Source organism: Electrona antarctica, assembly GCF_951216825.1.
Source record: "Electrona antarctica genome assembly, chromosome: 12".
NCBI classification, from domain to species: Eukaryota; Metazoa; Chordata; class Actinopteri; order Myctophiformes; family Myctophidae; genus Electrona; species Electrona antarctica.
In genome coordinates this window covers 3738649-3764802 of record NC_136793.1, presented here as the reverse complement: position 1 = coordinate 3764802, position 26154 = coordinate 3738649, and the positions used below count along the sequence as shown (strand labels likewise).

Below are 26154 nucleotides of genomic sequence, written 5' to 3'. Positions count from 1 at the left end.
TGATTACATTTCTGTTTGACTGTACCCTGAACTGATTACATTTCTGTTTGACTGTACCCTGTACTGATTACATTTCTGTCTGACTGTACCCTGAACTGATTACATTTCTGTCTGACTGTACCCTGTACTGATTACATTCTGTCTGACTGTACCCTGTACTGATTACATTCTGTTTGACTGTACCCTGTACTGATTACATTCGGTTTAATGTACCCTGTACTGATTACATTTCTGTTTGACTGTACCCTGTACTGATTACATTCTGTCTGACTGTACCCTGTACTGATTACATTCTGTTTGACTGTACCCTGTACTGATTACATTTCTGTCTGACTGTACCCTGTACTGATTACATTTCTGTCTGACTGTACCCTGTACTGATTACATTCTGTTTGACTGTACCCTGTACTGATTACATTCTGTTTACTGTACCCTTTACTGATTACATTTCTGTCTGACTGTACCCTGAACTGATTACATTCTGTTTGACTGTACCCTGTACTGATTACATTTCTGTCTGACTGTACCCTGTACTGATTACATTTCTGTCTGACTGTACCCTGTACTGATTACATTCTGTTTGACTGTACCCTGTACTGATTACATTTCTGTTTGACTGTACCCTGTACTGATTACATTTCTGTCTGACTGTACCCTGAACTGATTACATTTCTGTTTGACTGTACCCTGTACTGATTACATTTCTGTCTCACTGTACCCTGTACTGATTACATTTCTGTTTGACTGTACCCTGTACTGAATACATTCTGTCTGACTGTACCCTGTACTGATTACATTCTGTTTGACTGTACCCTGTACTGATTACATTTCTGTCTGACTGTACCCTGTACTGATTACATTCTGTCTGACTGTACCCTGTACTGATTACATTCTGTTTGACTGTACCCTGTACTGATTACATTCTGTTTACTGTACCCTGTACTGATTACATTTCTGTCTGACTGTACCCTGAACTGATTACATTCTGTTTGACTGTATCCTGTACTGATTACATTTCTGTCTGACTGTACCCTGAACTGATTACATTTCTGTCTGACTGTACCCTGTACTGATTACATTCTGTCTGACTGTACCCTGTACTGATTACATTCTGTTTGACTGTACCCTGTACTGATTACATTCGGTTTAATGTACCCTGTACTGATTACATTTCTGTCTGACTGTACCCTGTACTGATTACATTCTGTTTACTGTACCCTGTACTGATTACATTCTGTTTGACTGTACCCTGTACTGATTACATTCGGTTTGACTGTACCCTGTACTGATTACATTTCTGTCTCACTGTACCCTGTACTGATTACATTTCTGTTTGACTGTACCCTGTACTGATTACATTTCTGTCTGACTGTACCCTGTACTGATTACATTCTGTTTGACTGTACCCTGTACTGATTACATTTCTGTTTGACTGTACCCTGTACTGATTACATTTCTGTCTGACTGTACCCTGTACTGATTACATTTCTGTCTGACTGTACCCTGAACTGATTTCATTTCTGTTTGACTGTACCCTGTACTGATTACATTTCTGTCTGACTGTACCCTGTACTGATTACATTTCTGTTTGACTGTACCCTGTACTGATTACATTTCTGTCTGACTGTACCCTGTACTGATTACATTTCTGTCTGACTGTACCCTGAACTGATTACATTTCTGTTTGACTGTACCCTGAACTGATTACATTTCTGTTTGACTGTACCCTGTACTGATTACATTTCTGTCTGACTGTACCCTGAACTGATTACATTTCTGTTTGACTGTACCCTGAACTGATTACATTTCTGTTTGACTGTACCCTGAACTGATTACATTTCTGTTTGACTGTACCCTGTACTGATTACATTTCTGTCTGACTGTACCCTGAACTGATTACATTTCTGTCTGACTGTACCCTGTACTGATTACATTCTGTCTGACTGTACCCTGTACTGATTACATTCTGTTTGACTGTACCCTGTACTGATTACATTCGGTTTAATGTACCCTGTACTGATTACATTTCTGTTTGACTGTACCCTGTACTGATTACATTCTGTCTGACTGTACCCTGTACTGATTACATTCTGTTTGACTGTACCCTGTACTGATTACATTTCTGTCTGACTGTACCCTGTACTGATTACATTTCTGTCTGACTGTACCCTGTACTGATTACATTCTGTTTGACTGTACCCTGTACTGATTACATTCTGTTTACTGTACCCTTTACTGATTACATTTCTGTCTGACTGTACCCTGAACTGATTACATTCTGTTTGACTGTACCCTGTACTGATTACATTTCTGTCTGACTGTACCCTGTACTGATTACATTTCTGTCTGACTGTACCCTGTACTGATTACATTCTGTTTGACTGTACCCTGTACTGATTACATTTCTGTTTGACTGTACCCTGTACTGATTACATTTCTGTCTGACTGTACCCTGAACTGATTACATTTCTGTTTGACTGTACCCTGTACTGATTACATTTCTGTCTCACTGTACCCTGTACTGATTACATTTCTGTTTGACTGTACCCTGTACTGAATACATTCTGTCTGACTGTACCCTGTACTGATTACATTCTGTTTGACTGTACCCTGTACTGATTACATTTCTGTCTGACTGTACCCTGTACTGATTACATTCTGTCTGACTGTACCCTGTACTGATTACATTCTGTTTGACTGTACCCTGTACTGATTACATTCTGTTTACTGTACCCTGTACTGATTACATTTCTGTCTGACTGTACCCTGAACTGATTACATTCTGTTTGACTGTATCCTGTACTGATTACATTTCTGTCTGACTGTACCCTGAACTGATTACATTTCTGTCTGACTGTACCCTGTACTGATTACATTCTGTCTGACTGTACCCTGTACTGATTACATTCTGTTTGACTGTACCCTGTACTGATTACATTCGGTTTAATGTACCCTGTACTGATTACATTTCTGTCTGACTGTACCCTGTACTGATTACATTCTGTTTACTGTACCCTGTACTGATTACATTCTGTTTGACTGTACCCTGTACTGATTACATTTCTGTCTGACTGTACCCTGTACTGATTACATTCTGTTTACTGTACCCTGTACTGATTACATTCTGTTTGACTGTACCCTGTACTGATTACATTCGGTTTGACTGTACCCTGTACTGATTACATTTCTGTCTGACTGTACCCTGTACTGATTACATTTCTGTTTGACTGTACCCTGTACTGATTACATTTCTGTCTGACTGTACCCTGTACTGATTACATTCTGTTTGACTGTACCCTGTACTGATTACATTTCTGTTTGACTGTACCCTGTACTGATTACATTTCTGTCTGACTGTACCCTGTACTGATTACATTTATGTCTGACTGTACCCTGAACTGATTACATTTCTGTCTGACTGTGCCCTGAACTGATTACATTTCTGTTTGACTGTACCCTGAACTGATTACATTTCTGTTTGACTGTACCCTGAACTGATTACATTTCTGTTTGACTGTACCCTGTACTGATTACATTTCTGTCTGACTGTACCCTGAACTGATTACATTTCTGTCTGGCTGTACCCTGTACTGATTACATTCTGTTTACTGTACCCTGTACTGATTACATTTCTGTCTGACTGTACCCTGAACTGATTACATTCTGTTTGACTGTACCCTGTACTGATTACATTTCTGTCTGACTGTACCCTGTACTGATTACATTTCTGTCTGACTGTACCCTGTACTGATTACATTTCTGTCTGACTGTACCCTGAACTGATTACATTCTGTTTGACTGTACCCTGTACTGATTACATTCTGTTTACTGTACCCTGTACTGATTACATTCTGTTTGACTGTACCCTGTACTGATTACATTTCTGTCTGACTGTACCCTGTACTGATTACATTTCTGTCTGACTGTACCCTGTACTGATTACATTTCTGTCTGACTGTACCCTGTACTGATTACATTCTGTCTGACTGTACCCTGTACTGATTACATTCTGTCTGACTGTACCCTGTACTGATTACATTCTGTTTGACTGTACCCTGTACTGATTACATTCTGTTTACTGTACCCTGTACTGATTACATTTCTGTCTGACTGTACCCTGAACTGATTACATTCTGTTTGACTGTACCCTGTACTGATTACATTTCTGTCTGACTGTACCCTGTACTGATTACATTTCTGTCTGACTGTACCCTGTACTGATTACATTTCTGTCTGACTGTACCCTGAACTGATTACATTTCTGTTTGACTGTACCCTGTACTGATTACATTTCTGTCTGACTGTACCCTGTACTGATTACATTTCTGTCTGACTGTACCCTGTACTGATTACATTTCTGTTTGACTGTACCCTGTACTGATTACATTCTGTCTGACTGTACCCTGTACTGATTACATTCTGTTTGACTGTACCCTGTACTGATTACATTTCTGTCTGACTGTACCCTGTACTGATTACATTTCTGTCTGACTGTACCCTGTACTGATTACATTCTGTTTGACTGTACCCTGTACTGATTACATTCTGTTTACTGTACCCTTTACTGATTACATTTCTGTCTGACTGTACCCTGAACTGATTACATTCTGTTTGACTGTACCCTGTACTGATTACATTTCTGTCTGACTGTACCCTGTACTGATTACATTTCTGTCTGACTGTACCCTGTACTGATTACATTCTGTTTGACTGTACCCTGTACTGATTACATTTCTGTTTGACTGTACCCTGTACTGATTACATTTCTGTCTGACTGTACCCTGTACTGATTACATTTCTGTCTGACTGTACCCTGTACTGATTACATTCTGTTTGACTGTACCCTGAACTGATTACATTCTGTTTGACTGTACCCTGTACTGATTACATTTCTGTCTGACTGTACCCTGAACTGATTACATTCTGTTTGACTGTACCCTGTACTGATTACATTTCTGTCTGACTGTACCCTGTACTGATTACATTTCTGTCTGACTGTACCCTGTACTGATTACATTTCTGTCTGACTGTACCCTGTACTGATTACATTTCTGTCTGACTGTACCCTGAACTGATTACATTTCTGTTTGACTGTACCCTGTACTGATTACATTTCTGTCTGACTGTACCCTGAACTGATTACATTTCTGTTTGACTGTACCCTGTACTGATTACATTTCTGTCTGACTGTACCCTGTACTGATTACATTTCTGTTTGACTGTACCCTGTACTGATTACATTCTGTCTGACTGTACCCTGTACTGATTACATTCTGTTTGACTGTACCCTGTACTGATTACATTTCTGTCTGACTGTACCCTGTACTGATTACATTCTGTCTGACTGTACCCTGTACTGATTACATTCTGTTTGACTGTACCCTGTACTGATTACATTCTGTTTGACTGTACCCTGTACTGATTACATTCTGTTTACTGTACCCTGTACTGATTACATTTCTGTCTGACTGTACCCTGAACTGATTACATTATGTTTGACTGTATCCTGTACTGATTACATTTCTGTCTGACTGTACCATGTACTGATTACATTTCTGTCTGACTGTACCCTGTACTGATTACATTCTGTTTACTGTACCCTGTACTGATTACATTCTGTTTGACTGTACCCTGTACTGATTACATTCGGTTTGACTGTACCCTGTACTGATTACATTTCTTTCTGACTGTACCCTGTACTGATTACATTTCTGTTTGACTGTACCCTGTACTGATTACATTTCTGTCTGACTGTACCCTGTACTGATTACATTCTGTTTGACTGTACCCTGTACTGATTACATTTCTGTTTGACTGTACCCTGTACTGATTACATTTCTGTCTGACTGTACCCTGTACTGATTACATTCTGTTTGACTGTACCCTGTACTGATTACATTTCTGTTTGACTGTACCCTGTACTGATTACATTTCTGTCTGACTGTACCCTGTACTGATTACATTTCTGTCTGACTGTACCCTGAACTGATTTCATTTCTGTTTGACTGTACCCTGTACTGATTACATTTCTGTCTGACTGTACCCTGTACTGATTACATTTCTGTTTGACTGTACCCTGTACTGATTACATTTCTGTCTGACTGTACCCTGTACTGATTACATTTCTGTCTGACTGTACCCTGAACTGATTACATTTCTGTTTGACTGTACCCTGAACTGATTACATTTCTGTTTGACTGTAACCTGTACTGATTACATTTCTGTCTGACTGTACCCTGAACTGATTACATTTCTGTTTGACTGTACCCTGAACTGATTACATTTCTGTTTGACTGTACCCTGAAATGATTACATTTCTGTTTGACTGTACCCTGTACTGATTACATTTCTGTCTGACTGTACCCTGAACTGATTACATTTCTGTCTGACTGTACCCTGTACTGATTACATTCTGTCTGACTGTACCCTGTACTGATTACATTCTGTTTGACTGTACCCTGTACTGATTACATTCGGTTTAATGTACCCTGTACTGATTACATTTCTGTTTGACTGTACCCTGTACTGATTACATTCTGTCTGACTGTACCCTGTACTGATTACATTCTGTTTGACTGTACCCTGTACTGATTACATTTCTGTCTGACTGTACCCTGTACTGATTACATTTCTGTCTGACTGTACCCTGTACTGATTACATTCTGTTTACTGTACCCTGTACTGATTACATTCTGTTTGACTGTACCCTGTACTGATTACATTTCTGTCTGACTGTACCCTGTACTAAATACATTCTGTTTACTGTACCCTGTACTGATTACATTCTGTTTGACTGTACCCTGTACTGATTACATTCGGTTTGACTGTACCCTGTACTGATTACATTTCTGTCTGACTGTACCCTGTACTGATTACATTTCTGTTTGACTGTACCCTGTACTGATTACATTTCTTGTTTGGTTAATTATGGGTGTGCGAGGTTTGTACTCATAATGAGAAATTATATATTGGGTCAGATTGATTGGAGATATAAGCAGCTCCTCTAGGGTGAGAGAGCTCAGGTCCCCACATTCCATTCTACAAACATCGGGGGTTTTACGGCCCTTCTCCTGTTGTAGGACAGGCCATTATTGACTCCTCTTCACAGGGAAAGTCAACCCATTTAGAACATACAATAATGAAGTAACCTAATTCCTCTTCAATTGTTTAAATGTGTTCTAATAACCTATTATATATTGGGTTGGTAAAAAGCCTAAATGATAAATACCTGAAATAGTCTGACAGTTTAATCTAACCTAAAGTCAGATCTCCACACTGTCCTCTCACAGAGAGGGCAGAAGGGATGCATGGGTCAGTGGCATATGATTGGCTGAAAGTGTAGCATGAAGGTGGGACTTCAGTCAGGGCCCACTGTGACTATATGCTGTATGGCACAAAGTGAGTTAGATTCACCAATACCATCGAACGTGAACATGTCTAGGCAGAGACCAGCGGTAATGTATTTGCTATATATTATGTGCTATAAATAGATGTTTGTGCATTATTCATAATCGATGTAATATGATGTTTAGATTGTAACCAGTGTTCTCTCTGTGTTCTTGTCATCCCGATCATTGTTTAATTACCATTTGATTATGATAAGGTAGATTTAAAACCACATAATTACACTTAATTAATGTACGATTAATGTACCACTTAATCACTTAATAACTAAGTCTGAAAGTCATCTATGACAAGCTAAGCGTACCATGATCTGGGACAGTCTTAGAGTGTTCAAATGATAGCTAGAATTCCTACCAACAGAGCAGATAGAACTGTACCAATAGGACTGTAATCCAGAATCCGGGATACTGTCATCTTGTGTTGGGGGAAGTTAGGGGAAGTGTGAACAGAACGTGTGAATGTATGATTGTAAGTGTTTAATTAATATGAATTAATAAAAACCCTATAAAATGCACGTTTGAGTTCATCAAATATAAGCTATCATTGGGAGCATTTGGTTTAACTGTGCGTGTTAGTCACTTTAACTCTGCCTACTGCATGGGCTGGTCGGAGCCGGGCACAACATCGCCAAATAACCGAACAGTTTTAAATCGTTGCGGGGGGTTTAAAGCGTAATATAGCCTATAATCTAGGCATATTACAGTTTTAAATCGTTGCTGGGGGTTTGAAGCGTAATATAGCCTATAATCTAGACATATTACTAGTTTCAAATCGCTGCGTGCAGCGACTAGCTTTAAACAGTTCACCATATACCAGTTTAAAGCGCTGTGCTACTAGAGTGCACAGTTCTAAATCGTACGGCCACTAAAGGGCCTAATGTACGGAGTTTAGATCGCGGAGCGAATAGTTTAATTCGTTGCGTAGCCGTGCGCACAGTTTAATTCATAGCGTGTCACTGACGTGACTTGACTTGAAACAAGATCTGTACCGTGCGCTCAGCGCACAGCTTAGATCACGGCCGGGCGGTTGGAAGCATAATATAGCCTAAACTGAGACCGTTTGGACATATTATGGTTTCAATCGCTACCGCGTTTAAAGAACTTTAAATTAGTGGTCACTAAAGTGACCACAATTTAAAGGCAGTTGTGCTGTGCATTGGGATCAGTGCACAGTAATTCGCCGCCGAGCGAAAGTTAATTTGCCGCCGAGCGAACTGTTTAAACCATAGAGCCACTAAAGTGCCTAGTTTAAACAGAAAGAAAGAGCCGTACGCTGGGCTCAGCGTGCAGCTATACACGCGCCCGGGCATATTTAAGAGATAATATAGTCTGAACCGAAACCGTTTGACATATTACAGTTTAAATTGCTACCGCGTTGTAAAGGGCTTTAAATAGCAGTCACTAAAGGGATCTGCAATTTAAAGTTGTTTAATTCAGAATATAGTTCAACTGAGACGGTTTGTGTTGGGACCAGCACACAGAGTTGAATCGTGCCACACTAATAACCACAAGTGTGGTTATCATTGACTGGTGTGACGTTATTCAACTGAAATTCAAGCCGTGCGTTGATAGCAGCGCACGTGAATGCGATGCCGCAGTCGTTAGTATCCGCAGGATTAAATCAAACTATAAATGCTGCCGTGACGGCATGCCGTTTTGATTTGTGCTACTAACTACGCGGCACCGTTAAACTGTTTTCATGTGGGTATGGGTCCATGGGAAAAACAGCTGTTAAAACCGTAAGCCACAACTGCGGGTTTAACAATAGTTTGGGAGTCATTGTTCGATAGGGCAAAGTTCTAATCGGCAGTCAGTTTAGGAAACTGATTATTGAAAGACTATTTGTAACCAAACATAAAGTTTAATTGAGACCGGATGAGACACCGGTCGTTTAAACCAAGAGAGGTGCTTTTGTAACCTTTCCTGCTGGGTGCTGAGACCGCACCAAGGAGAACAGCAATTTAGTGCATGTGAGGGGGGGGGAAATTCCTCTTTCACTGTCATGCAAATGTCCCAATGTGTCACTGGAGTGGCAGGGGGACTGGTAATTACTGCGGCGTATAATCTACCAAAGTAGTAATTAATAGCGGTGATAAATGTTTAGAACAAAATAGGGTTTTAAACTCAGCATACCAGTCAATAATGTTTAACGCTGAAAGCATGCTTTGAGGTGCGCATAAAGGAAGGGCGTGTCTATAATAACTGTTGCGTAACGCATCTAGCAAAACCTGTAATCCAGGTTTACGGAAGGCTATAGAATTTGACCGCCCACGGCCAATATAAATCTATATACTTATATTATATATAATCTATATAATATAAAAAGGTTATAGTATAAAAAGGTTTATTTGGTGAAGGTATTAACAGGGAAGTATGGGCTCTCTGAGTACAAATAATGTCAGAGTCCGCTAATTAAAGCTGGGCAAAAACTAACCATTTACTTGAGTGAATGAATGATTTGTGAAGTCGACTAAACCACTAACCCGGTCCAATTAGTTCCCATACTGTTTGTTAAGGGGAGGGACAGAGGGGGTGGAAAATGGCTTCCTTGAAGGAGCTGCAGGATGGCAGCTCTGTAACCAAAGCTAGTTTCTATAATCTAGCATTTAGTTTGGAATTGTCAATTAAAGTGGGCGCAGTCTGCGACATACCTGAAGAGCTTATTAAGCTAAAATTTGCTATGAGAGATGTGGTGGACATGTCCACATGTTATAGCAGAGCTTTGGGAAGAATGGGCTGGTTAGTGCTTGCTGACAATGAGATACATGAGTTAGGAACTTGCGTGGAGAAATACTCCCAGTTTAGTTTCGAAGCAATCATGCAGGCTATCCGTCAGATGAAAGGCAGGGTAGCCAGAGGTGTCATCATAGACACCACAGGGTGCCACCAGATAGGCCTCTGTGAGTTTCCTGCAGAAAGCAGGAACATAGGAGCCAAGGAGGGGGGCATACTCCAGCCCGCAGAAGCAGCACCAGGCGTCACGAGATGTGACATCACGGGCCCCTTCGCCAGCGCAGAGACGGGCGGAGCGGACACGGTGCCAGTGGGGACAGCCCCAGAGGGGCGAAGAGACGGGTCAGCTACCAGCCATCCGGGCTGGGAGCAGATAGAGCCTGTCACAACGAAGGAGCCTGGTGCCTGCAGTCATGCAGGGAAGCCAGAGCCCTCTACCATGGGCAACGAACCCACGACAGGACAAGCCCTCAGTCAGTACCGTAGCAGGCCAAGAGAGGCTACGGGCAGAGCTGAGGGAACCGAGCCTGTCACAACGGAGGCACAGCCTGGTGCTTCCTGCAGTAACCATGCAGGGGGCCCAGGGCCCTCTACACCAACCCTCAGTCAGAGTCCTAGCAGGCCAAGAGCGGCTACGGGCAGAGCTGAGGGAACCGACGTTCCGCAGCCTTCGACAGAGGAGGAATCGCCGAACATCGACGTTGGACAAGCAGAACCGACAGCAGAGGCAGAGCTGTCAACGGGAGCGGAACAGGTGAGCGGCCTTCCGGAGGAGCTGGAGGCTGCCTACGCCTCACCGTTCATCATCAGAGCCATGCCCGCAGACGTTGTGGGCAAGGCCGACGGGTCGTCGATCCTTCTCACCTCAGAAACGCCGAGCGTGATTTGTGGCATTACTGGTGCCAGTCTACGCGATCAACGGGCGGCGGGGGAAGGGCATGACGCACACACCAGGAAACCTGGGGTGACTTTCGTGAGGGGTCCCGTGAGGGGTCCAGGCGAGCCAGAGAAGCACCCTGGGGTGACTTTCGTGAGGGGTCCCGTGAGGGGTCCAGGCGAGCCAGAGAAGCACCCTGGGGTGACTTTCGTGAGGGGTCCCGTGAGGGGTCCAGGCGAGCCAGAGACCGGTCCGGTCTTGAAGTTTGGGTGTGGTTATGAAACGACACATCTGCCGACGCATCTGTTGGGCAGAAATGGCTTTGATAAGAACAAGGCCACAATAACGCCTTTTCTGATTGATCCTGAAAAAGGAACGAGACCATGGAAGAACGCTTTCATGCCAGCGAGATCAGAACTGGGACAGAAGAGTAGCATGTGAAATGCTTCTCTACCCATGTTGTTCCTACAGCAGGGAACAATTGGGGTCAGTGACAACAAGATGTCACAAACAGCACACACACACACACACACGCACGCGCACGCACACACACACTCACACACGAGATGTGTGTCTGATCTGTGCATATTAAATGTGATGATGTATGTGGGTTCATTATATCTGTACTAGACAACGAGTAGCAGATAAGTGGATTTAATTTGTGCCAATCAAGTCCTTATGGACAATGGACAAATGTGAAAGAATGCTGGTAAAATGATTAAGTTTCCTTCGATTGGGAGGGGGGAACACTGTCTCTCAAAGTGCAAGTGGGTTTTGTGCGTGAGCGCGTGTGCGCGCACGCACAAGCTAACACAGGCACGAGCACGAAGACTGCATGTGTGAAAGACACATAATGTGGTTAAAATGTTGCAAGGATTTGCAATTTTCAATTGGGTTGCTTTTGTTAAAGTCAAATTAAAAACTCCAAAAAAGTAAATGACACCAAGTTGTTGAGATGCAAAATCGATTATTTTGTTAAAATCACAATTTGAAGTTCCTAACAGGAAACAACCAGGGGTAATAAACTGCATTGTTTAAACTTGTGTCTACCAACTGGGCCCCATTCTGCAACCAAAAGAGTCGTTTGCAGAGGTGGGGGAGCACGGGAAGAATGTTTCTTAAGATAAGGGACCAGTCTTGTGTGGAAAATAAACAAGGGGGTTGTTTAGATAAGTCTGAAGCTTTGTCCGGGCAAACAGCCATAAGATTAAACGGACAGAGGTGACCAAAAGTTCATGTCAGTTAGGTAACCCCTAACTGACATGACAGAAACAGCAACTCTCCTACAAAAGTGGAGATGCACTGTCTCACATTATTACAAGTATACATAAGTTTGATTAGCTGTAACTGAATTTAATACTTAAGGGTGCGTTGGGATAATTACAAAAAATGTCCACGATATCGACGCATGTAAACCTTTTATTATTTTCATTGTTTTATTGATTTATGCAGTTAATGGGTTGTGTTTTATTTTAATGTGTTTTTCAAAGTTGTATAATGTTATAACTTCAGTATGTGGATCCAGTATTATTTAACAGGTTCCGAAAGTACTAAAAATGGCATACGCCCAAATATCAAAAAATAATATTTCCGAAAAAAATTAATGTCAAAAATAATCTTTCAGTTTATGAAAAATGAATATCCATCAATTTTCATCACTGACGTAAGGGGTGTTTGGTTAATTATGGGTGTGCGAGGTTTGTACTCATAATGAGAAATTATATATTGGGTCAGATTGATTGGAGATATAAGCAGCTCCTCTAGGGTGAGAGAGCTCAGGTCCCCACATTCCATTCTACAAACATCGGGGGTTTTACGGCCCTTCTCCTGTTGTAGGACAGGCCATTATTGACTCCTCTTCACAGGGAAAGTCAACCCATTTAGAACATACAATAATGAAGTAACCTAATTCCTCTTCAATTGTTTAAATGTGTTCTAATAACCTATTATATATTGGGTTGGTAAAAAGCCTAAATGATAAATACCTGAAATAGTCTGACAGTTTAATCTAACCTAAAGTCAGATCTCCACACTGTCCTCTCACAGAGAGGGCAGAAGGGATGCATGGGTCAGTGGCATATGATTGGCTGAAAGTGTAGCATGAAGGTGGGACTTCAGTCAGGGCCCACTGTGACTATATGCTGTATGGCACAAAGTGAGTTAGATTCACCAATACCATCGAACGTGAACATGTCTAGGCAGAGACCAGCGGTAATGTATTTGCTATATATTATGTGCTATAAATAGATGTTTGTGCATTATTCATAATCGATGTAATATGATGTTTAGATTGTAACCAGTGTTCTCTCTGTGTTCTTGTCATCCCGATCATTGTTTAATTACCATTTGATTATGATAAGGTAGATTTAAAACCACATAATTACACTTAATTAATGTACCATTAATGTACCACTTAATCACTTAATAACTAAGTCTGAAAGTCATCTATGACAAGCTAAGCGTACCATGATCTGGGACAGTCTTAGAGTGTTCAAATGATAGCTAGAATTCCTACCAACAGAGCAGATAGAACTGTACCAATAGGACTGTAATCCAGAATCCGGGATACTGTCATCTTGTGTTGGGGGAAGTTAGGGGAAGTGTGAACAGAACGTGTGAATGTATGATTGTAAGTGTTTAATTAATATGAATTAATAAAAACCCTATAAAATGCACGTTTGAGTTCATCAAATATAAGCTATCATTGGGAGCATTTGGTTTAACTGTGCGTGTTAGTCACTTTAACTCTGCCTACTGCATGGGCTGGTCGGAGCCGGGCACAACATCGCCAAATAACCGAACATTTCTGTCTGACTGTACCCTGTACTGATTACATTCTGTTTGACTGTACCCTGTACTGATTACATTTCTGTTTGACTGTACCCTGTACTGATTACATTTCTGTCTGACTGTACCCTGTACTGATTACATTTCTGTCTGACTGTACCCTGAACTGATTTCATTTCTGTTTGACTGTACCCTGTACTGATTACATTTCTGTCTGACTGTACTCTGTACTGATTACATTTCTGTTTGACTGTACCCTGTACTGATTACATTTCTGTCTGACTGTACCCTGTACTGATTACATTTCTGTCTGACTGTACCCTGAACTGATTACATTTCTGTTTGACTGTACCCTGAACTGATTACATTTCTGTTTGACTGTACCCTGTACTGATTACATTTCTGTCTGACTGTACCCTGAACTGATTACATTTCTGTTTGACTGTACCCTGAACTGATTACATTTCTGTTTGACTGTACCCTGAACTGATTACATTTCTGTTTGACTGTACCCTGTACTGATTACATTTCTGTCTGACTGTACCCTGAACTGATTACATTTCTGTCTGACTGTACCCTGTACTGATTACATTCTGTCTGACTGTACCCTGTACTGATTACATTCTGTTTGACTGTACCCTGTACTGATTACATTCGGTTTAATGTACCCTGTACTGATTACATTTCTGTCTGACTGTACCCTGTACTGATTACATTGTTTACTGTACCCTGTACTGATTACATTCTGTTTGACTGTACCCTGTACTGATTACATTTCTGTCTGACTGTACCCTGTACTGATTACATTCTGTTTACTGTACCCTGTACTGATTACATTCTGTTTGACTGTACCCTGTACTGATTACATTCGGTTTGACTGTACCCTGTACTGATTACATTTCTGTCTCACTGTACCCTGTACTGATTACATTTCTGTTTGACTGTACCCTGTACTGATTACATTTCTGTCTGACTGTACCCTGTACTGATTACATTCTGTTTGACTGTACCCTGTACTGATTACATTTCTGTTTGACTGTACCCTGTACTGATTACATTTCTGTCTGACTGTACCCTGTACTGATTACATTTCTGTCTGACTGTACCCTGAACTGATTTCATTTCTGTTTGACTGTACCCTGTACTGATTACATTTCTGTCTGACTGTACCCTGTACTGATTACATTTCTGTTTGACTGTACCCTGTACTGATTACATTTCTGTCTGACTGTACCCTGTACTGATTACATTTCTGTCTGACTGTACCCTGAACTGATTACATTTCTGTTTGACTGTACCCTGAACTGATTACATTTCTGTTTGACTGTACCCTGTACTGATTACATTTCTGTCTGACTGTACCCTGAACTGATTACATTTCTGTTTGACTGTACCCTGAACTGATTACATTTCTGTTTGACTGTACCCTGAACTGATTACATTTCTGTTTGACTGTACCCTGTACTGATTACATTTCTGTCTGACTGTACCCTGAACTGATTACATTTCTGTCTGACTGTACCCTGTACTGATTACATTCTGTCTGACTGTACCCTGTACTGATTACATTCTGTTTGACTGTACCCTGTACTGATTACATTCGGTTTAATGTACCCTGTACTGATTACATTTCTGTTTGACTGTACCCTGTACTGATTACATTCTGTCTGACTGTACCCTGTACTGATTACATTCTGTTTGACTGTACCCTGTACTGATTACATTTCTGTCTGACTGTACCCTGTACTGATTACATTTCTGTCTGACTGTACCCTGTACTGATTACATTCTGTTTGACTGTACCCTGTACTGATTACATTCTGTTTACTGTACCCTTTACTGATTACATTTCTGTCTGACTGTACCCTGAACTGATTACATTCTGTTTGACTGTACCCTGTACTGATTACATTTCTGTCTGACTGTACCCTGTACTGATTACATTTCTGTCTGACTGTACCCTGTACTGATTACATTCTGTTTGACTGTACCCTGTACTGATTACATTTCTGTTTGACTGTACCCTGTACTGATTACATTTCTGTCTGACTGTACCCTGAACTGATTACATTTCTGTTTGACTGTACCCTGTACTGATTACATTTCTGTCTCACTGTACCCTGTACTGATTACATTTCTGTTTGACTGTACCCTGTACTGATTACATTCTGTCTGACTGTACCCTGTACTGATTACATTCTGTTTGACTGTACCCTGTACTGATTACATTTCTGTCTGACTGTACCCTGTACTGATTACATTCTGTCTGACTGTACCCTGTACTGATTACATTCTGTTTGACTGTACCCTGTACTGATTACATTCTGTTTACTGTACCCTGTACTGATTACATTTCTGTCTGACTGTACCCTGAACTGATTACATTCTGTTTGACTGTATCCTGTACTGATTACATTTCTGTCTGACTGTACCCTGAACTGATTACATTTCTGTCTGACTGTACCCTGTACTGATTATATTCTGTCTGACTGTACCCTGTACTGATTACATTCTGTTTGACTGTACCCTGTACTGATTACATTCGGTTTAATGTACCCTGTACTGATTACATTTCTGTCTGACTGTACCCTGTACTGATTACATTCTGTTTACTGTACCCTGTACTGATTACATTCTGTTTGACTGTACCCTGTACTGATTACATTTCTGTCTGACTGTACCCTGTACTGATTACATTCTGTTTACTGTACCCTGTACTGATTACATTCTGTTTGACTGTACCCTGTACTGATTACATTCGGTTTGACTGTACCCTGTACTGATTACATTTCTGTCTGACTGTACCCTGTACTGATTACATTTCTGTTTGACTGTACCCTGTACTGATTACATTTCTGTCTGACTGTACCCTGTACTGATTACATTCTGTTTGACTGTACCCTGTACTGATTACATTTCTGTTTGACTGTACCCTGTACTGATTACATTTCTGTCTGACTGTACCCTGTACTGATTACATTTCTGTCTGACTGTACCCTGAACTGATTACATTTCTGTTTGACTGTACCCTGAACTGATTACATTTCTGTTTGACTGTACCCTGTACTGATTACATTTCTGTCTGACTGTACCCTGAACTGATTACATTTCTGTTTGACTGTACCCTGAACTGATTACATTTCTGTTTGACTGTACCCTGAACTGATTACATTTCTGTTTGACTGTACCCTGTACTGATTACATTTCTGTCTGACTGTACCCTGAACTGATTACATTTCTGTCTGACTGTACCCTGTACTGATTACATTCTGTCTGACTGTACCCTGTACTGATTACATTCTGTTTGACTGTACCCTGTACTGATTACATTCGGTTTAATGTACCCTGTACTGATTACATTTCTGTTTGACTGTACCCTGTACTGATTACATTCTGTCTGACTGTACCCTGTACTGATTACATTTCTGTCTGACTGTACCCTGTACTGATTACATTTCTGTCTGACTGTACCCTGTACTGATTACATTTCTGTCTGACTGTACCCTGTACTGATTACATTCTGTTTACTGTACCCTGTACTGATTACATTCTGTTTACTGTACCCTTTACTGATTACATTTCTGTCTGACTGTACCCTGAACTGATTACATTCTGTTTGACTGTACCCTGTACTGATTACATTTCTGTCTGACTGTACCCTGTACTGATTACATTTCTGTCTGACTGTACCCTGTACTGATTACATTCTGTTTGACTGTACCCTGTACTGATTACATTTCTGTTTGACTGTACCCTGTACTGATTACATTTCTGTCTGACTGTACCCTGAACTGATTACATTTCTGTTTGACTGTACCCTGTACTGATTACATTTCTGTCTCACTGTACCCTGTACTGATTACATTTCTGTTTGACTGTACCCTGTACTGATTACATTTCTGTCTGACTGTACCCTGTACAGATTACATTTCTGTCTGACTGTACCCTGTACTGATTACATTTCTGTCTGACTGTACCCTGTACTGATTACATTCTGTTTACTGTACCCTGTACTGATTACATTCTGTTTGACTGTACCCTGTACTGATTACATTCGGTTTGACTGTACCCTGTACTGATTACATTTCTGTCTGACTGTACCCTGTACTGATTACATTTCTGTCTGACTGTACCCTGTACTGATTACATTCTGTTTGACTGTACCCTGTACTGATTACATTTCTGTTTGACTGTACCCTGTACTGATTACATTTCTGTCTGACTGTACCCTGTACTGATTACATTTCTGTCTGACTGTACCCTGAACTGATTTCATTTCTGTTTGACTGTACCCTGTACTGATTACATTTCTGTCTGACTGTACCCTGTACTGATTACATTTCTGTTTGACTGTACCCTGTACTGATTACATTTCTGTCTGACTGTACCCTGTACTGATTACATTTCTGTCTGACTGTACCCTGAACTGATTACATTTCTGTTTGACTGTACCCTGAACTGATTACATTTCTGTTTGACTGTACCCTGTACTGATTACATTTCTGTCTGACTGTACCCTGAACTGATTACATTTCTGTTTGACTGTACCCTGAACTGATTACATTTCTGTTTGACTGTACCCTGAACTGATTACATTTCTGTTTGACTGTACCCTGTACTGATTACATTTCTGTCTGACTGTACCCTGAACTGATTACATTTCTGTCTGACTGTACCCTGTACTGATTACATTCTGTCTGACTGTACCCTGTACTGATTACATTCTGTTTGACTGTACCCTGTACTGATTACATTCTGTTTAATGTACCCTGTAATGATTACATTTCTGTCTGACTGTACCTTGAACTGATTACATTCTGTTTGACTGTACCCTGTACTGATTACATTTCTGTCTGACTGTACCCTGTACTGATTACATTTCTGTCTGACTGTACCCTGTACTGATTACATTTCTGTTTGACTGTACCCTGTACTGATTACATTTCTGTCGGACTGTACCCTGTACTGATTACATTTCAGTCTGACTGTACCCTGAACTGATTACATTTCTGTTTGACTGTACCCTGTACTGATTACATTTCTGTCTGACTGTACCCTGAACTGATTACATTTCTGTTTGACTGTACCCTGAACTGATTACTTTTCTGTCTGACTGTGCCCTGAACTGATTACATTTCTGTTTGACTGTACCCTGAACTGATTACATTTCTGTTTGACTGTACCCTGTACTGATTACATTTCTGTCTGACTGTACCCTGTACTGATTACATTTCTGTCTGACTGTACCCTGAACTGATTACATTTCTGTCTGACTTTACCCTGAACTGATTACATTTCTGTTTGACTGTACCCTGAACTGATTACATTTCTGTTTGACTGTACCCTGAACTGATTACATTTCTGTCTGACTGTACCCTGTACTGATTACATTTCTGTCTGACTGTACCCTGTACTGATTACATTCTGTTTGACTGTACCCTGTACTGATTACATTCTGTTTGACTGTACCCTGTACTGATTACATTTCTGTCTGACTGTACTCTGAACTGATTACATTCTGTTTGACTGTACCCTGTACTGATTACATTCTGTTTGACTGTACCCTGTACTGATTACATTCTGTTTGACTGTACCCTGTACTGATTACATTCTGTTTGACTGTACCCTGTACTGATTACATTCTGTCTGACTGTACCCTGTACTGATTACATTCTGTTTGACTGTACCCTGTACTGATTACATTCTGTTTGACTGTACCCTGTACTGATTACATTCTGTTTGACTGTACCCTGTACTGATTACATTCTGTTTGACTGTACCCTGTACTGATTACATTCTGTTTGACTGTACCCTGTACTGATTACATTCTGTCTGACTGTACCCTGTACTGATTACATTCTGTTTGACTGTACCCTGTACTGATTACATTCTGTCTGACTGTACCCTGTACTGATTACATTCTGTTTGACTGTACCCTGTACTGATTACATTCTGTTTGACTGTACCCTGTACTGATTACATTCTGTTTGACTGTACCCTGTACTGATTACATTCTGTTTACTGTACCCTGTACTGATTACATTTCTGTCTGACTGTACCCTGTACTGATTACATTCTGTTTGACTGTACCCTGTACTGATTACATTCTGTTTGACTGTACCCTGTACTGATTACATTCTGTTTGACTGTACCCTGTACAGACAATGCAGTTTGTTCAGGACCTTCTAGCAGTGAGGCGACCACCATCATCATCATCATCATCATCATCATCATCATCATCATCATCATCATCATCGTTCACCTGTAAGACACGCCCTCTCCGATGCCCTCGTTAAGCTCTGGGTTGTCGTCGACCAATGAGAAGTTCCGGGCGGAGCCATAGAGGTTGACCCAGGCCGGACCGAAGGTTGGCAGAAAACCTGGAGTGGAGCCGGACGGAATGGAGAGATGGAATGGAGAGATGGAATGGAGTGATGGAGAAGACAGTGAAATAAACGACAAGACGATGGTTAGTGTGTACTGTGTATATATCCACCCACCCATCCATCCATCCACCCACCCCCCCACCCCACCCATCCATCCATCCACCCATCCATCCATCCATCCACCCACCCATCCATCCATCCACCCACCCCCCCACCCCACCCATCCATCCATCCACCCACCCCCCCACCCCACCCATCCATCCATCCACCCATACATCCATCCACCCATCCATCCATCCATCCATCCATCCATCCACCCACCCATCCATCCATCCACCCACCCCCCCACCCCACCCATCCATCCATCCACCCATCCATCCATCCATCCACCCACCCATCCACCCATCCACCCACCCATCCATCCATCCATCCACCCACCCCCCCACCCACCCATCCATCCATCCATCCACCCCCCCACCCACCCATCCATCCATCCATCCATCCATCCACCCACCCCCCCACCCACCCACCAATCCATCCATCCACCCATCCATACATCCACCCCCCCACCCACCATCCCATCCATCCACCCATCCATCCATACATCCACCCCCCCACCCACCATCCCATCCATCCATCCACCCATCCACCCATCCATCCATCCATCCATCCACCCATCCATCCATCCATCCATCCACCCACCCATCCATCCACCCACCCATCCATCCACCCACCCATCCGTCCACCCATCCGTCCACCCATCCATCCATCCACCCATCCATCCATCCATCCACCCACCCATCCGTCCACCCATCCATCCACCCATCCATCCATCCATCCATCCATCCATCCACCCCCCACCCATCCATCCCTGTCTCAATGCTCATTGGTTCATACCTGTCTCAATGCTCATTGGTTCATACCTGTCTCAATGCCCATTGGTTCATACCTGTCTCAATGCTCATTGGTTCATACCTGTCTCAATGCCCATTGGTTCATACCTGTCTCAATGCTCATTGGTTCATACCTGTCTCAATGCCCATTGGTCCATACCTGTCTCAATGCTCATTGGTTCATACCTGTCTCAATGCCCATTGGTTCATACCTGTCTCAATGCTCATTGGTTCATACCTGTCTCAATGCCCATTGGTTCATACCTGTCTCAATGCCCATTGGTTCATACCTGTCTCAATGCCCATTGGTTCATACCTGTCTCAATGCTCATTGGATATCTACCTTTATCTCCGTCCTGCTCATTGGATATCTGCTTCAGATCGATGTAGTGCGTTCCTATGGCAACGTCATTCATGCTTCCCTCATCCCATACCTGGAGAGGATGGCGGAAACCATTCATACCCACCATACTGTACTTTATACTGTACTGAGGCTCAATGCTGTACTTTATACTGTACTTTATACTGTACTGAGGCTCAATACTGTACTTTATACTGTACTTTATACTGTACTGAGGCTCAATACTGTACTTTATACTGTACTTTATACTGTACTGAGGCTCAATACTGTACTTTATACTGTACTTTATACTGTACTGAGGCTCAATACTGTACTTTATACTGTACGTTATACTGTACTTAGGCTCAATACTGTACTTTATACTGTACTTTATACTGTACTTTATACTGTACTTTATACTGTACTTAGGCTCAATACTGTACTTTATACTGTACTTTATAATGTACTTTATACTGTACTTTATACTGTACTGATGATCAATACTGTACTTTATACTGTACTTAGGCTCAATACTGTACTTTATACTGCACTTTATACTGTACTTTATAATGCACTTTATACTGTACTTTATAATGCACTTTATACTGTACTTTATACTGTACTTTAGACTGTACTTTATACTGTACTGATGCTCAATACTGTACTTTATACTGTACTTTATACTGTACTTAGGCTCAATACTGTACTTTATACTGTACTTTATACTGTACTTTATACTGTACTGATGCTCAATACTGTACTTTATACTGTACTGATGCTCAATACTGTACTTTATACTGTACTTTATACTGTACTGATGCTCAATACTGTACTTTATACTGTACTTTATACTGTACTTTATAATGCACTTTATACTGTACTTTATACTGTACTTTATAATGCACTTTATACTGTACTTTATACTGTACTGATGCTCAATACTGTACTTTATACTGTACTTTATACTGTACTGAGGCTCAATACTGTACTTTATACTGTACTTTATACTGTACTGAGGCTCAATACTGTACTTTATACTGTACTTTATACTGTACTGAGGCTCAATACTGTACTTTATACTGTACTTTATACTGTACTGAGGCTCAATACTGTACTTTATACTGTACGTTATACTGTACTTAGGCTCAATACTGTACTTTATACTGTACTTTATACTGTACTTTATACTGTACTTTATACTGTACTTAGGCTCAATACTGTACTTTATACTGTACTTTATAATGTACTTTATACTGTACTTTATACTGTACTGATGATCAATACTGTACTTTATACTGTACTTAGGCTCAATACTGTACTTTATACTGCACTTTATACTGTACTTTATAATGCACTTTATACTGTACTTTATAATGCACTTTATACTGTACTTTATACTGTACTTTAGACTGTACTTTATACTGTACTGATGCTCAATACTGTACTTTATACTGTACTTTATACTGTACTTAGGCTCAATACTGTACTTTATACTGTACTTTATACTGTACTTTATACTGTACTGATGCTCAATACTGTACTTTATACTGTACTGATGCTCAATACTGTACTTTATACTGTACTTTATACTGTACTGATGCTCAATACTGTACTTTATACTGTACTTTATACTGTACTTTATAATGCACTTTATACTGTACTTTATACTGTACTTTATACTGTACTTTATAATGCACTTTATACTGTACTTTATACTGTACTGATGCTCAATACTGTACTTTATACTGTACTTTATACTGTACTTTATAATGCACTTTATACTGTACTGATGCTCAATGCTGTACTTTATACTGCACTTTATACTGTACTTTATACTGTACTTTATACTGTACTGATGATCAATGCTGTACTTTATACTGTACTTTATACTGTACTTTATACTGTACTGAGGCTCAATACTGTACTTTATAATGTACTTTATAATGCACTTTATACTGTACTGAGGCTCAATACTGTACTTTATACTGTACTTTATAATGTACTTTATACTGTACTTTATACTGTACTGAGGCTCAATACTGTACTTTATACTGCACTTTATACTGTACTGAGGCTCAATACTGTACTTTATACTGTACTTTATAATGTACTTTATACTGTACTTTATAATGTACTTTATACTGTACTTTATACTGTACTGAGGCTCAATACTGTACTTTATACTGCACTTTATACTGTACTGAGGCTCAATACTGTACTTTATACTGTACTTTATAATGTACTTTATACTGTACTTTATAATGTACTTTATACTGTACTTTATACTGTACTGATGCTCAATACTGTACTTTATACTGTACTTTATACTGTACTGAGGCTCAATACTGTACTTTATACTGTACTTTATACTGTACTTTATACTGTACTGATGCTCAATACTGTACTTTATACTGTACTTTATACTGTACTTTATACTGTACTGAGGCGCAATGCTGTTGCTGCCACTACATTTCTGTCAAAGTATTGTAAGTGAATTGATTGGTCTAAATAATATCTATAATCTATCATTCTAAAGTATTGTAAGTGAATTGATTGGTCTAAATAATATCTATAATCTAATTGGTCTATAATAACTCCTACCTGGATCTTGATTCGTCGACAGAGAGGAGGAAACATCTCAGTGAAAACAATCTGTTCGTTCCACACGGGATCAGCTGTGGACTTCTGGGTGGACGTTCTACCCTGGTAATGAGATGGTAATGAGATGGTAATGAGATGGTAATGAGATGGTAATGAGATGGTAATGATCCATAGTGGATCAGCTGTGGACTGATGGGTGGAGGTCCTACCCTGGTAATGATATGGTAATTATATGTAAATGATATGTTAATGATCCATACTATGTCAATTATGTGGTAACTAGATAAAGTGCCCCTCAGCTCTCCACCTCCTGGTGGCGCTATAATAGGACAGGTCTCCACCAGGGCAGGTCAGGTTGTGGCCTCATGGTGGCGCTATAATAGGACAGGTCTCCACCAGGGCAGGTCAGGTTGTGGCCTCCTGGTGGCGCTATAATAGGACAGGTCTCCACCAGGCCAGGTCAGGTTGTGGCCTCCTGGTGGCGCTATAATAGGACAGGTCTCCACCAGGGCAGGTCAGGTTGTGGCCTCCTGGTGGCGCTATAATAGGACAGGTCTCCACCAGGGCAGGTCAGGTTGTGGCCTCCTGGTGGCGCTATAATAGGACAGGTCTCCACCAGGTCAGGTCAGGTTGTGGCCTCCTGGTGGCGCTATAATAGGACAGGTCTCCACCAGGGCAGGTCAGGTTGTGGCCTCCTGGTGGCGCTATAATAGGACAGGTCTCCACCAGGTCAGGTCAGGTTGTGGCCTCCTGGTGGCGCTATAATAGGCCAATGTGAAAAGGGTGACATTTCTTCTTATGTCTCAGATGGCAATTGGATGATTTGAGGCATTTTGTTAAAACAAGTCAAAAGTCCACCTGTTGGTGGCGCTATAGCAGGCCAATGTGAAAAGGGTGGGATATATTCCTCAGCCTATAAAAGTCTGTGAAGGATTTGACGTCCATGGTTGACGGCAGAGATACTGTGAGTGATATCAAAATGTGTTTTACAAAGTCGGCCTGGTGGAGACAATGACATGCTAATGATATGCTAATGACATGTTACTGACATGCTAATGATATGCTAATGACATGTTACTGACATGCTAATGACATGTTACTGACATGCTAATGATATGCTAATGATATGCTTACAGTAACCCCGTAGAAGCTGACCACCACATAGGGGTCCACCAGAGTGGTGGTGTTAATGACATGTTAATGACATGTTAATGACATGTTAATGGTATGCTAATGTCTTACATTAACCCCGTAGAAGCTGACCACCACGTAGGGGTCCACCAGGGCGGCGCTGTCTCCTATGAAGGCCTTGGTCATGTGACCCATGATGGAGGAGGAGTTCCTGGGCAGACCTTCAGCTCTGAAGACCTTGACCTTGAACCTGGCCCAAGGTCGCTCTGAGGGGAAGGAGGGGGGGAGGAGGAGGTTCCTGGAGGGGAGGACGCACACACACGCACACACACACACACACACACACCATGCTGAGTGCCAAGCAGGGACTGGACCCTAACCCCCCCAATCCAACCCTTTGATGCCCCTGGAACTCCCTCAAGGACCCCTGGGGGTCCCCGGAACCCCTGGAACTCCCTCAGGGACCCCCTGGAACTCCCTCAGGGACCCCTGGGGGTCCCCGGACCCCCTGGAACTCCCGGACCCCCTGGAACTCCCTCAGGGACCCCTGGGGGTCCCCGGACCCCCTGGAACTCCCTCAGGGACCCCCTGGACCCTGAGGTCATAGGTCAATAGGTCAATAGGTCGTACTTGTGGACCTGCTCCTCGGTGTCGGTGACCTTGTGACCCGGCTGGATGACCTCTCCTTTCCCACACACACTGATGTCCACCTTCACGTGACCCTTGACCCCGGTGCTGCGGTCCGCGGGGTCCGTAAGCACCGCCCACTTATTGGTGAACTGGTGACCTGGGAGGAGGCGGAGACAAATAGGACCAATGAGGAGGAGGAGGAGGCGGAGAGAAAGAAGACCAATGAGGAGGAGGAGGAGGAGGCGGAGAGAAAGAAGACCAATGAGGAGGAGGAGGAGGCGGAGAGAAAGAAGACCAATGAGGAGGAGGAGGAGGCGGAGAGAAAGAGGACCAATGAGGAGGAGGAGGCGGAGAGAAAGAAGACCAATGAGGA

At 41.6% G+C, this 26154-nt stretch overlaps 1 protein-coding gene across 1 annotated transcript in view; it reads right to left on the bottom strand.

Moving 5' to 3' along the window:
• Positions 1-25361, bottom strand: part of fer1l6 (fer-1 like family member 6) — a gene marked incomplete at its 3' end in the record, with an annotated part of 101769 nt that extends 76408 nt beyond the window's left edge. Inside the window, exons 1-4 of the mRNA XM_079516007.1 lie at positions 25263-25361; positions 24021-24122; positions 21423-21513; positions 20063-20180 (exon numbers count right to left, since the gene is read on the bottom strand). Of these exons, the coding sequence (XP_079372133.1) occupies positions 20063-20180; positions 21423-21513; positions 24021-24122; positions 25263-25346 (395 nt within the window). The 5' untranslated portion in view covers positions 25347-25361. The remainder of the gene's footprint in view (positions 1-20062; positions 20181-21422; positions 21514-24020; positions 24123-25262) is intronic.
• Between the last annotated feature and the right edge of the window lie 793 nt (positions 25362-26154).